This window comes from Gopherus evgoodei, chromosome 6 (genome assembly GCF_007399415.2).
Source record: "Gopherus evgoodei ecotype Sinaloan lineage chromosome 6, rGopEvg1_v1.p, whole genome shotgun sequence".
Lineage (NCBI taxonomy): Eukaryota > Metazoa > Chordata > Testudines > Testudinidae > Gopherus > Gopherus evgoodei.
Window position 1 is genome coordinate 91,825,312 of NC_044327.1, and position 12,014 is coordinate 91,837,325.

The 12,014-nt window shown below is 47.0% G+C and overlaps 1 protein-coding gene across 1 annotated transcript in view; it reads right to left on the reverse strand.

The window, feature by feature from the left end:
* HOMER1 (homer scaffold protein 1) overlaps positions 1–12,014 on the reverse strand; it is a 153,022-nt gene that overhangs the window by 20,913 nt on the left and 120,095 nt on the right. Inside the window, 1 exon segment of the mRNA XM_030567547.1 lies at positions 4,472–4,628. Coding sequence (XP_030423407.1) covers positions 4,472–4,628 — 157 coding nt within the window.

Here is a 12,014-nt window from a genome sequence, read left to right on the forward strand (position 1 = left end):
ATTTGATCCACTTTTGCATCAATCATACTGACTGCATATTGATGTTGATCTTTTTTTTAAAAATGCCGGAACTCTATATATTTGCTTAGAGAGCTGGATTTATTGGGTCAGGTCTATCTCCCATGCTTAGGAATTCCCAAAGACAACAGCATACTGGGTGAGATTCCACTGTAATAATTTATGACTACATACCTATAGACATCATACCATAACTACCAGCCAGCTGCATAACTGGAGCATCATGATTACAACTGATGTTCACATTCCCAAAAAACACAGATCTACAAGAGCTAAGGGAGTAGCTCACTAAAAGAGGTAGCAAAGGAAACCTGTACATATACACAAGCAGACTCAACATACATTATTCCATGGAACAGATGGCAATAGGTATTCACATGCCAGTTTATAACACCAAACTGGAAGGATCTGACTTCTAATACAGGGATTCTCAACCTTTTTCTCTCTGAGGCGCCCCCCAACATACTACACCTCTACCCTGATATAACAGGACTCGATATAACACAAAGTCAGATACAATGTGGTAAAGCGGAGGGGTTGGGGTGGTGTGGCTGCGCTCTCTGGCGGATCAAAGCAAGTTTGATATAACGCAGTTTCACCTATAATGCGGTAAGATTTTTTGGCTCTCAAGGACAGCGTTATATTGGGGTAGAGGTGTATAAAAACTCCACAGCCCACCTCTGCCACAACAACTGCTTTTCGGCATATAAAAGCCAGGGCTGGCATTAGGGGGTAGCAAGCAGGGCAACTGCCCAGGCCACATGCCTCATGGGGCTCCAGGAAGCTAAGGTGCTCAGGCTTCCGCTTCAGACCTGGGTGGCGGAGCTCAGGGCGTCAGACTTCAGCCCCATGTGGTGGGGCTTCAGCTTTCTGCCCTGGGCTCCAGCAAATCTACTGCTGGTCCTGCTTGGTGGCCCCCCAGGGGGTGTCTGGCCCCTGGCTGAGAACCACTTTTCTAAAACACTTATCTTTTCCAGTTGTGCTTTTCTTTCAGCATACTCAAGAGGATGGCATTTATGGAAGAAATTTATGGGTTTGTTTTTAAACTGAGGTCACCTTCACAATATTTTCTAAGGTAACAAATTAATAAAATAGTAAACAAATCACTAAACAAGTCACAGCTCCTTTCTCCAAGTACTGATGCTGCCTTTGCTTTTTAATTTATTCACAAATGTGGAAATATGATTTCATAAGTGCAGAAACACATTCCAGGCTGGTCAGAGTGAAACTCCTGTGCCAACTTAATATAAAGAATAAATAATATTAAAATATAAATAATTACAAGAAAAAAAGAGAAATAGCACAATGCATATATTACAGAAACAGATCATTTCATTACTTCAATTTTGTGTAAACTTCATTCCTCTGTCATGCATTGTCATACTCCCTATTATCAGGCCAGATTCTCTAGTCTGTCAAATTCCTTCTGCACTGCTTACATAGGAGGATATTTACTACTGAGCATATAGGTCTACGCATAGTAATGTAAGAGTATGCAGGATTGGGTTTTCAGTGAGACATGATGGGCTTGATTCTCTAATGAACCCAAGTGTGCTCAGGTGCAGCGGAGAGAAGAGGCTGTCAGGAGGTTGGCTGTGACTCTGATTCTCAGCTGCCTCTCTGTGGTGCATATAAAAGTTGCGGGGCGGGGGAGGGAGCTTTAACTTACACCACAGATGTAAGATACCTCATGGACTAACAGCAGTGGAGAGTCAGGTACAGCATTTGGGTGGGTGGGAGGTAAGATCTGTTGCAGAAAATAGTGGAACTGACACAAAGTGAACCTAAAGCACCTGGAGAATGCCACTGGAGAATTTCTTCCCGGATCAGCTCTGCCATTAGCTCCAACATCTTCTGTGTCAGAAACCCCATGTCAGCGGACAATCAAGCTCATCGTGTCTAAGGATGCTGCCAGGGCCCAGATCATCATCCCTTTCCATAAGGGTGACCAGATGTCCTGATTTTATAGGGAAAGTCCCAATTTTTGGGTCTTTTTCTTATATAGGCTCCTATTACCCCCACCCCGTTCTGATTTTTCACACTTGCTGTCTGGTCACCCTACTTCCCAGAGAAAAACCCTCAGAAGGAGACTATGAGGAGGAAATATCCACAAGGATCTCCTCCCCGAGATTCGCCCCCAATCCCAATATCTACCTCACCACCACCTCCCCCCTTGCAGGCCGCAGGAATCCACAAGAGGGACTGGGCCTCTGCAGCTACTCACAAAGAACCCCTAGCACAGGCACCTTGGCACTACATTTCCTTTACAATCTCGCTACTGAGCACTCCCCTGGTTGCAGCTACTCAAGGATCCCCAGATGGAAGCTTTGTGGAAAAGATAATATAGCCAGGTAAGAGCAACATTGATGCCCCCAAACCCTGCTTCTGACTTGACTACTCTTTTCTGCAGTCTTCTCAGTCTCCACCTCCTCACTGTGGATGCTGAGCACTGAGGTTTCCATGTCTGGGCTTCTGCTGGAGGAAGTTTTTATTATGCGCCATGCAGTTTCTGAAGTGGCTGAGGAGGCAGTATGTGTTACTCAGCTTCCTGGGTTTATCAGCAACCTCTTTGGAATCCAGGGAGATTACTGATGAACCCAGGAAGCTGAGTATCAGATACTGCCTCCTGAGATGCCTAGGAACCTGAATAGCAGCACATATCAAAGCTCAGAGGCAGCTCCAAGCAGCCCGCTGCTGCCTGGCTGCTTCTCTCCTCCCCCTTAACCCCCACTGCCGGTCCCTCCTCTCCTCTCCCCAGGATCTGGACACCTTTCTATAGAAGTACAATGGCCTCTGTGTACTATGCCCCCTTAATGCGGGGAGAAGCTGCCCATGCCCAGGGAATGTGGAGCCACCAAGAGGCAAGGTCTGGGGCTGTGGGACTGCAGTGCAATGGAATTGGCTCCTTGTTATGACCCAGAAGGAGCTGGTAGGAAGAATGGCTGGACTCCCTGCATCCCAGCAGCAGCAGGGAGTGAACTGCACTTACGGCTGCAGTGACTCTGGGTCCCATGCTCCTTGCAAGGTCCCTGAGCCCTGGGACTGCTGCTGGGGAGCCTGGAGCACTGGCTGCAGCTGGAGAGGTGAATCTTGAGCAATATAATGTTCCTTTCTAACACAGTTTTAACCCCCCACCCCGGTCTATTAAGAGAGTGGCTTTATTGGGTTAGGTCCAGGGTTGGCAACCTTTCAGAAATGGTGTGCCGAGTCTTCATTTATTCACTCTGATTTAAGGTTTCATGTGCCAGTAATGCATTTTAACGTTTTTAGAAGGTCTCTTTCTATAAGTCTATAATATATAACTAAACTATTGTTGTACGTAAAGTAAATAAGGTTTTCAAAACGTTTAAGAAGCTTAATTTAATATTAAATTAAAATAAAGACCTCCCTGGACCGGTGGCCTGGACCCGGGCAGTGTGAGTGTCACTGAAAATCAGCTTGTGTGCCGTCTTTGGCATGTGTGCCATAGGTTGCCTACCCCTGGGTTAGGTGAAGGAGGAGACTTCCAATTGAAGAGATTTTCCTTCCCACTCCTAGGTACCAGAATTTTGCTGACGAACCATTATTTCTTCCACCAAACCCCCTTGCTCTGAAGCTAAATGAAAAGTTGCTGCTACTTTTGAAAGAGGTATTCTTGACCTCCTCCATTTATGGAGCTTATATTGCACTCTGTGTGCTCTGAAGCAGGGCAGCCCAGTGTACCTCTTGCAGGGAAAATCCATTTATCAGCTGTTCGGGGGTGTGAGCAAGAGGGGACTGAAGGGGAAACAAGGATGCATGAGGGGGCAACAGCCGGGCGAAGGGATATGCAAGGGGCAGGGTGGGATGGGGGGCAGGGGAAGTGGGTGCACAGCATGGAGGATGGGTCAATGCAGGGAAATCAGAGGTCAGGGAATTGTGGAGCTCCAGTGGGAGGAGGGCTGTGGGGGGAGGGAGCAATGAGGGTGGAAGGAGAGGAGCGATGTGGCGAGTGGGCAGAGGTAGAGTGTGGGCAGGACCACAGGCAGAAGAGGTAGACAGGGAGCTGGCCTCCCCCAGGGGAATCGTCACCCACTGCCCATGTCTATAAGGTGCCACACCTCTACAGCACCCTCTAAGCGATATAAAAATATTCACATTTCTTATGACAATTTACAACCCTTCATGTTACAGAATACTTCACTCCACCCTGGGTTTTGAGTAAATTCCTAAGAAAAAAGTCAGTGCACATGTTAAGGTGTATTGCGCGCTCGCTCTCTCTCTCTCACACACACACACATGCTCTCTCTCTCGCTCTCTTACAAAACCCTGCTTGGGTGCAGTTTGGCAACTGCAATATGAAAAGATAGTCTCTTGAGCGATTACTACACTGTATGTTTGATTTACTTCAAAATAATTAAATATATTCAATATATATTCATTAGCTCCTCAGTCTTATGGATTTCAAAGACCTTAGCTGTTTGTCTGGACTCACCCGCTTATGTAGACGTTCTGCTTCCTCCTGATATGCAGCAAGCTGTTGTTTCCATTGTTTTACATTGGCAGTGGACTCCAGCAGAGCTGCTGTGAGCTTAGCATTGTTACCCTTAAGTGTGGCCAGTTCTGCCTCCCAGTGCTTGCTGATTGTCGAACTACAAACAGAGAATAAGAACAATCATAATAATGCAAATCACCAAAGCATCACGTTGTGGTTTTTTTTTTTTTTTGTCTCTTCAACGCTAGAGTGCTGTCTTTCAGAAAACAAACATTCAAAATACAGAAAATCAACGGGACTAATTAAAAAAATCTCACTCCATTGAAAGCTCACATGAGAAAGATATCCATGCTGGTTTAGTTGCTCAAATAGTTCAAAGTTAAAATTCTCAGAACACTTAAAATAGATTCCACCATAGAAAAGTATAATTATAAAAAACCGTCAAAGTCCACTTTATCCTCCCACAAATAGATGCTGAAGCCCAGGGCTGCTTTCTAAAAGTAACTGCATATGATTTAAAAAATGTATTCAACATAATTCCATCCTAATGATTTAAACATATATGCTTCATATGTAACTGATTTTTTTTAGCTTTAAATTTTCGAAGTGTATTTTTAAAAAAGTTCATGTACCATCTTGATTTCAGAGAATTAATACAGTGGTTTGGAGCTACAGTTTAGTCAGCCTAATTACGATATCTCTAGTACAGGAGTAAATCAAACCTGAAGAGTATACTCAAACATACATTCAAACATCCTGAATTTACTGGGAAGCTTCTCCTCCTAGGAAGTCCATCCTGGACCTCCTTGAGAATAATTTTATGGGGAATTAATATATTTCCCTAAATATGCATCCCTATTTCTAACGCTGTAATTCTGCTTTTCTGTCATCTGTAGATAATCAAAATCAGGTACACTTCTATGCAGATAACACTGTTGTCAACAGTATGAAAATCATGCATGTTTCTGTAACCTTTTCTCTAGGTGTTAAATACGATAAAAGATGAGGCCTCAGTTAACATAGTAAAATGTCTCAGCGATTACTTCTCAGATTTCATTACAAGATTAAAAAAAATCATGTGTGGAATCTGATGACCAAATCTAAACAACCATAAAATTAATTACTATGACTTTAGCTACTTTTAAAGGATTATTTTTTCCTGCACCAAGGAAATATTATGCAGATAAATACTACCTGCAATAAGGACAAGATAGAAGTAAAGGTTCCTTTTAGTCTTATTACCCTAGATGGAGATTCAGGGCTTGGCTACACTGGAGAGTTGCAGTGCTGGTGGTGGGTTTACAGTGCTGCAACTTACTCACTGTCCACACTTGTAAGGCACATACAGCGCTGCATCTCCCTGGCTGCAGTGCTGGCTGTACTCCTGCTCTGTCTGGGGTATAATGATTGCAGCGCTGGTGATGCAGTGCTGCACCGCCAGTGTGGCCACCAAAAGCACTGTTATTGGCCTCCAGAGGTATTCGGAGGTATCCCAGAATGCCTGTTCAGCCACTCTGCTCATCAGTTCGCACTCTTCTGCCCTGGCCTCAGGTGACCCGCCCTTTAAATGCCCCGGGAATTTAAAAAATCCCCTTCTTGTTTGCTCATCCAGGTGTGGAGTGCAATCAGTGAATCTTTCCAGTTGACCAAACGAGCCCCAGCATGGAGCAATGGCGAGTTGCTGGACCTCATCAGTGTTTGGGGGGAGGAAGCTGTGCAGTCACAGCTGCGCTCCAGCCATAGGAATTACGATACCTATGGGAAGATATCAAGGGCCAAGCTGGAAAGAGGCCATGACTGGGACGGGGTGCAGTGCAGGGTTAAAGTGAAGGAGCTGTGGAGTGCCTATTGCAAAGCCCGAGAGGGAAACCGCCGCTCCAGCGCTGCCCCCATGACCTGCCGTTTTTACAAAGAGCTGGACGCGATACTTGGGGGTGACCCCACCGCCAATCCAATGACCATGATGGACACTTCAGAGCAAGGTGGGGTGGAGCGGGGGGGGGGGAACCGAGACTCAGGGTACTGGGGTGGGGGGAGACACCTCGGAGTCCCAGGAGGCATGCAGCCAGGAGCTCTTCTCAAGCCAGGAGGAAGCTAGCCAGTTGCAGCAGCCGGTACTTGGTGAAGGACAAGCAGAGGAGCGGGTTACCGGTAAGCGGCTTTTATTTTCAGGATGGAAATGTTTGGGGAAAGGAGGGGGGGGGGTTAGAGCTGCATGCATGCATGCCTAGATGTGGAACAGCCCATTGATGTGGTCTATCACGTCGCGATAATCGGCCTCAGTAATCTCTTCAAAAGTTTCAGCCAGAGCGTAGGCAATGCGCTTGTGCAAGTTTACAGGGACAGCCACTGTGGTCCTTGTTCCAGTCAGGCTAATGCGTCTGCGCCACTGTGCCACGAGGGGTGGGGGGACCATTGCTGCACACAGGCAAGCTGCATAGGGGCCAGGGCAGAATCTGCATTGCTGTAGAAGACCCTCCCGCTCTTCCCAGGTAACCCGCAGCAGCGAGATATCTTCCAGGATTAACTCCTGTGGAAAATGTTGGGAGACTGTTCACTGTAGATGCCCCCTGCAGCAGTTTGCTTTCCCCAATGCACAGAAACCCCAGCACAGCCCTGAAGCAATCAGTCCCCCTTACTCACCATTTCGTGGCTCCTGTGGGTTATGTGCGCTCTGTTTGGTATGAGAAAAGTATGCTAAATAGAAGACTGTAAACGCCTTCACTGTGTGGGAATAACTGTCTGGGTGAGATTATAAACAATGCTGCCTCTGTTAACTGTTGCCATTTTTGCCTTTCGAAAAGTGTCCTTGACTACTCGACTGCCTGTATCATCGACTGCTCAGAGGCTACAAAACATCAGGAAGAAGCCACGAAAAAAGCAAAGACGACATGCTGAAAGCAGTTATGGATCACTCTGCCAGAGAGAGAGTAAAAAACTGCAGGAAAAAACTGCAGGACTGGAGGGAAAGGGAAATCAGGATCCGCCAAAGAAACGCAGCAGCTAAGAAGAAAAGCACAAAGAAGCTGATAAGCATCCTGGTGCGCCAAGCGGACTCTATCCAGTCACTCGTAGCCATGCAGGCAGAGCACTACCGTGCCAGCCCACCCCCGTCCCAAAGCTCTTTCCCTTGTGCCTCAATGTCAGCTCCAACCCCCCTTCCCCAGCAGCCAGGTTCTTACCACCACCAGCTGCCCCCAACACCTGTACGTTCACCAACCAGCCCTGAGAACTACGACCCCTACCCTCTGCACTCAACCCCCATCACCATGCAGTATAGGCATTCTGAAGTGCAGCAGTCATTGCACAGCACTCCAGATAGGACATATTCAAACCTGTGACTGTACAGTTCACCAACCCACCCCCCTGCCCTTTTAGGTTCCCAAAATGTTGGGTGTCTGTCAAGAAAGTTATTTTCTTTTCAATAAATGAATTCTTGGCTTTGAAAACAGTCTTTATTATTGCAGAAAGTTAAAGATACCGTAGCCCAAAAAGAAACAGGCACTGCAAATCAGCTTAGGAAAAACAGATTCCTACTAACATTGTAACCACTGCACTTCACTCCCGTGCAAGGCACCAAACATTACTGTTGGTTTTCAGCCTCACATTCCTCCCTCAAAGTATCCCTAATCCTTGTAGCCCTGTGCTGGGCCTCTCTAGTAGCCCCTGCTCTCTGGCTGTGCAAATTCAGCCTTCAGGCGTTGAACCTCAGAGGTCCATTCCTGACTGAATGTTTCACCCTTCCCTTCACAAATATTATGGAGGGCACAGCACGTGGATATAACTGCAGGGATGCTGCTTTCCCCCAAGTCTAGCTTCCCATAAAGAGATCTCCAGTGGCCCTTTAAATGGCCGAAAGCACACTCCACAGTCATTCGGCACTGGCTCAGCCTGTAGTTGAACCGTTGCTTGCTGCTATCAAGCTTCCCTGTATACGGTTTCATGAGCGAAGGCATTAACGGGTAAGCAGGGTCTCCAAGGATCACAATGGGCATTTCGACATCCCCTACTGTGATCTTCCGGTCTGGGGAAAAAGTCCCGGCCAGCAGCTTCCTGAACAGGCCACTGTTCCGAAAGATGCGTGCATCATGCACCTTTCCAGGCCATCCTGTGTAAATGTCAATGAAACGCTCACGGTGATCCACAAGCGCCTGAAGAACCATAGAGAAATACCCCTTCCAATTAATGTACTCGGATGCTAGGTGGGGTGGTGCTAGAATAGGAATATGCATCCCATCTATCACCCCTCCACAGTAGGCAAACCCATTTGTGCAAAGCCATCCAGAATGTCCTGCACGTTCCCCAGAGTAACGGTTCTTCTTATCAGGATGCAATTAATGGCCCTGCAAACTTGCATCAACACGATTCCAACGGTCGACTTTCCCACTCCAAACTGGTTCGTGACCGATCGGTAGCTGTCCGGAGTTGCCAGCTTCCAGATTGCAATAGCTACCCGCTTCTCCACTGGCAGGGCAGCTCTCAATCTTGTGTCCTTGTGCCGCAGGGTGGGGGGGAGCTCAGCACACAGTCCCATGAAAGTGGCTTTTCTCATCCGAAAGTTCTGCAGCCACTGCTCGTCATCCCAGACTTCCATGATGATGTGATCCCACCACTCAGTGCTTGTTTCCCGAGCCCAAAAGCGGCGTTCCACGGTGCTGAGCATTTCCGTGAATGCCACAAGCAATTTAGTGTCATACGCATCAGGCGACTCGCTATCATCATCGGACTCCTCACTGTCACTTTGGATCTTAAGGAATAGCTCAACTGCCAAACGAGATGTGCTGGCGAGACTCATCAGCATACTCCTCAGCAGCTCGGGCTCCATTTCCCACAGAAATCGCGCTACACACAAACCGTTGGGAAGAGTCACAATGGCATCAAACGTGGATGGAAAAACAGTGACTGCTGGGATGTGAAGTGATGCATCACGAGGTGTTGGGACAGGAAGCGGAATGACCCACACCCTTCCGTGCCCTTCCCACAACCCATGGCGCCAAAATGGGATGAGGTGCTCTGTGGGATAGCTGCCCATAATGCACCACTCCCAACAGTGCTGCAAATGCAGCCACACTGCAGCGCTGGTAGCTGTCAGTGTGGCCACACTGCAGTGCTTTCCCTACACAGCTGTATAAAAGACAGCTGTAACTCCCAGCGCTGTACAGCTGCAAGTGTAGCCATTCCCTAAGGCTTTCCTTCACTAAGGGTAAATCTCTCTTGGATACAGCTGCCCTCCCTGCATCCACACAAGTGAATCAAGACCAATGGTTTATCCCACATTGGCTTCCCTGATCTACATTTATGGAGGTTAAATGTTGTCCATAGGTCCACACAGGATTTTAAAACTTCAGTACCATAGTTGTCTAAAACTAGAGTCCATTTGACATCTGTGCGTCCATATAAAAATGATTTTTATCCAAATTATAAAAAGATAATTAGAAATACCAGTATTTTCTAGCTTTGCTTTTCACAAATGCTCTTCTATTCTAACTAGTTACAGTACTGTGTTTTAACATGACAATATAAAATAATGTAATACTGACATTAATTATCAAACAGAAAGGAATATTTTAGCTATTTCTCTTTGTGCTTCACAGTTAATGCCTGTAGAAAAAAACCAGCCAAGTTAATGGCTTAAATAAAGAATCATTGCCTCAGTCCATTCCAATGGACAAATTTCCACATCACAAAAACTATCACCATAACAATTACACTTTTGTCAGCAGCATCAGCAAAAGAGACCAAGGACAGAATAGGCATGGTGCTTTTATCACTCTACCTCAGCCCTGGTCTACATTACAGAGTTAAGTCGCAGTAAAACAGCTTATGTTGACCTAATTCTGCAAGTATCTACACTAAAATGCTGCTCCCACTGATGTAAATCACCCACTACACTGACTTAGGCCTGGTCTACGATACAGAGTTAGATTGATGCAAGACAGCTTACGTCGACCTAACTCTGTAAGCAGCGACACTAAAATGTTGCTCCTGCTGATGTAACATGCTCACTACACCGACCTAATAACTCCACATCTGTGAGAGGCGTAGCACTTAGGCTGACACTTAGGTTGATACAGTGTCAGTGTAAACACTGCATGACTTATGTTGACTTTAGTGGCCTCCAAGAGGTTTCCCACAATGCCCTACTATGACCCCTCTGGTCACTATTTTGAACTCCACTACCCGGTGGCCAGGTAGACAGCCCTCCCCTTTAAAGTCCCACAAACTTTTGGAATTCCATTTCCTATTTGTTCGGCATGGAGAGTGCACCTAGCAACTGCCCAGCTGACCATGCTGGCTGCACACTGCAGACATATGCCTGCCTGGAGTACAGAGGAGGTGGTGGATCTCCTGGGTCTGTGGGTGTCATGGTATAACCCCTACTCTGGAACCTTAGCATCCAAAAGATGGGGTATCAGTATGAATCCCCCTAAGCTTAATTACCAGCTTAGATCCTGTAGTGCTGCCACCAGCCAGGACTTGCAGTGCCTGGTACACCCTGGTCCCCCCAAAACCTTCCCATAGGACCCCAAGACTCAGACCCCCTGGATCTTACACAAGGAAAGTAAACCCTTTCCCCCACTGTTGCCTCTCCCAGGCTTTCCCTCCTGGGTTACCCTGGAAGATCACTGTGATTCAAACTCCTTGAATCTTAGAACAAAGGGAAATGCACCTTCCCCCCTCCTCTTTCCTCTCCTTGTCTCCCACCAATTCCCTGGTGAGTACCGACTCAATTCCCTTGAGCCTCAACAAGGGGAAAAAAATCAATCAGGTCTTAAAAAAGAAAAGCTTTTAATAAAAGAAAGAAAAAAATAAAAGTGGTCTCTGTAATAGATGGTAAATATTACAGGATCTTTTAGCTTATAGACACTAGAGAGAAGCCTTCTCCTCAGCACAAATACAAATTAAAATCCTTCCAGCAAAATACACATTTGCAAATAAAGAAAGCAATCAAAAAGACTAAACCGCCTTTGTACTTGTACTTACTATTTGAACAGAAAATTAGAGAGCCTGTAGGTACGTTAGGTTACTCTCAGAACCCAGAGAGAACAACAGACAAAGAAAACACAAACAGACTTCCCTCCATCGAGATTTGAAAGTATCTTGTCTCCTGATTGGTCACTGTTTGTAAACCTTTACAGGTAAAAGAGACATTAACCCTTAACTATCTGTTTATGATAGTGGGGAGAAGAGGTTGTGCAGGCACAGCTCTGATCTGGCCATAGAAACCAGTGGCGTAGCCAGGTTTTCAGCATAGGGGGAGCAAACAACATAAAAAAGGCACCCCTCCCTTGGCTCCCCCTCTGGCCATGCCCCCAGATCGTACCCCTCCCGCCCCCCCACTTTCCCTCCTGCGGTGCCGCCTGTCCCTGCACTTGGCTGTGCCTGCACCGGCTGGCAGGCACAGCTTCCACGCCGGCCTGTCACCCCGCGCCAGCTTGCAGGCGCCGCTTTCGCACTGGGCTGCCTGCCGCTGCCACCCCACGGCTTCTCCGGCCGTGTGGTGGGCAGCGCTGGCCGACAGCCACGGCTTCCATGCCAGCCT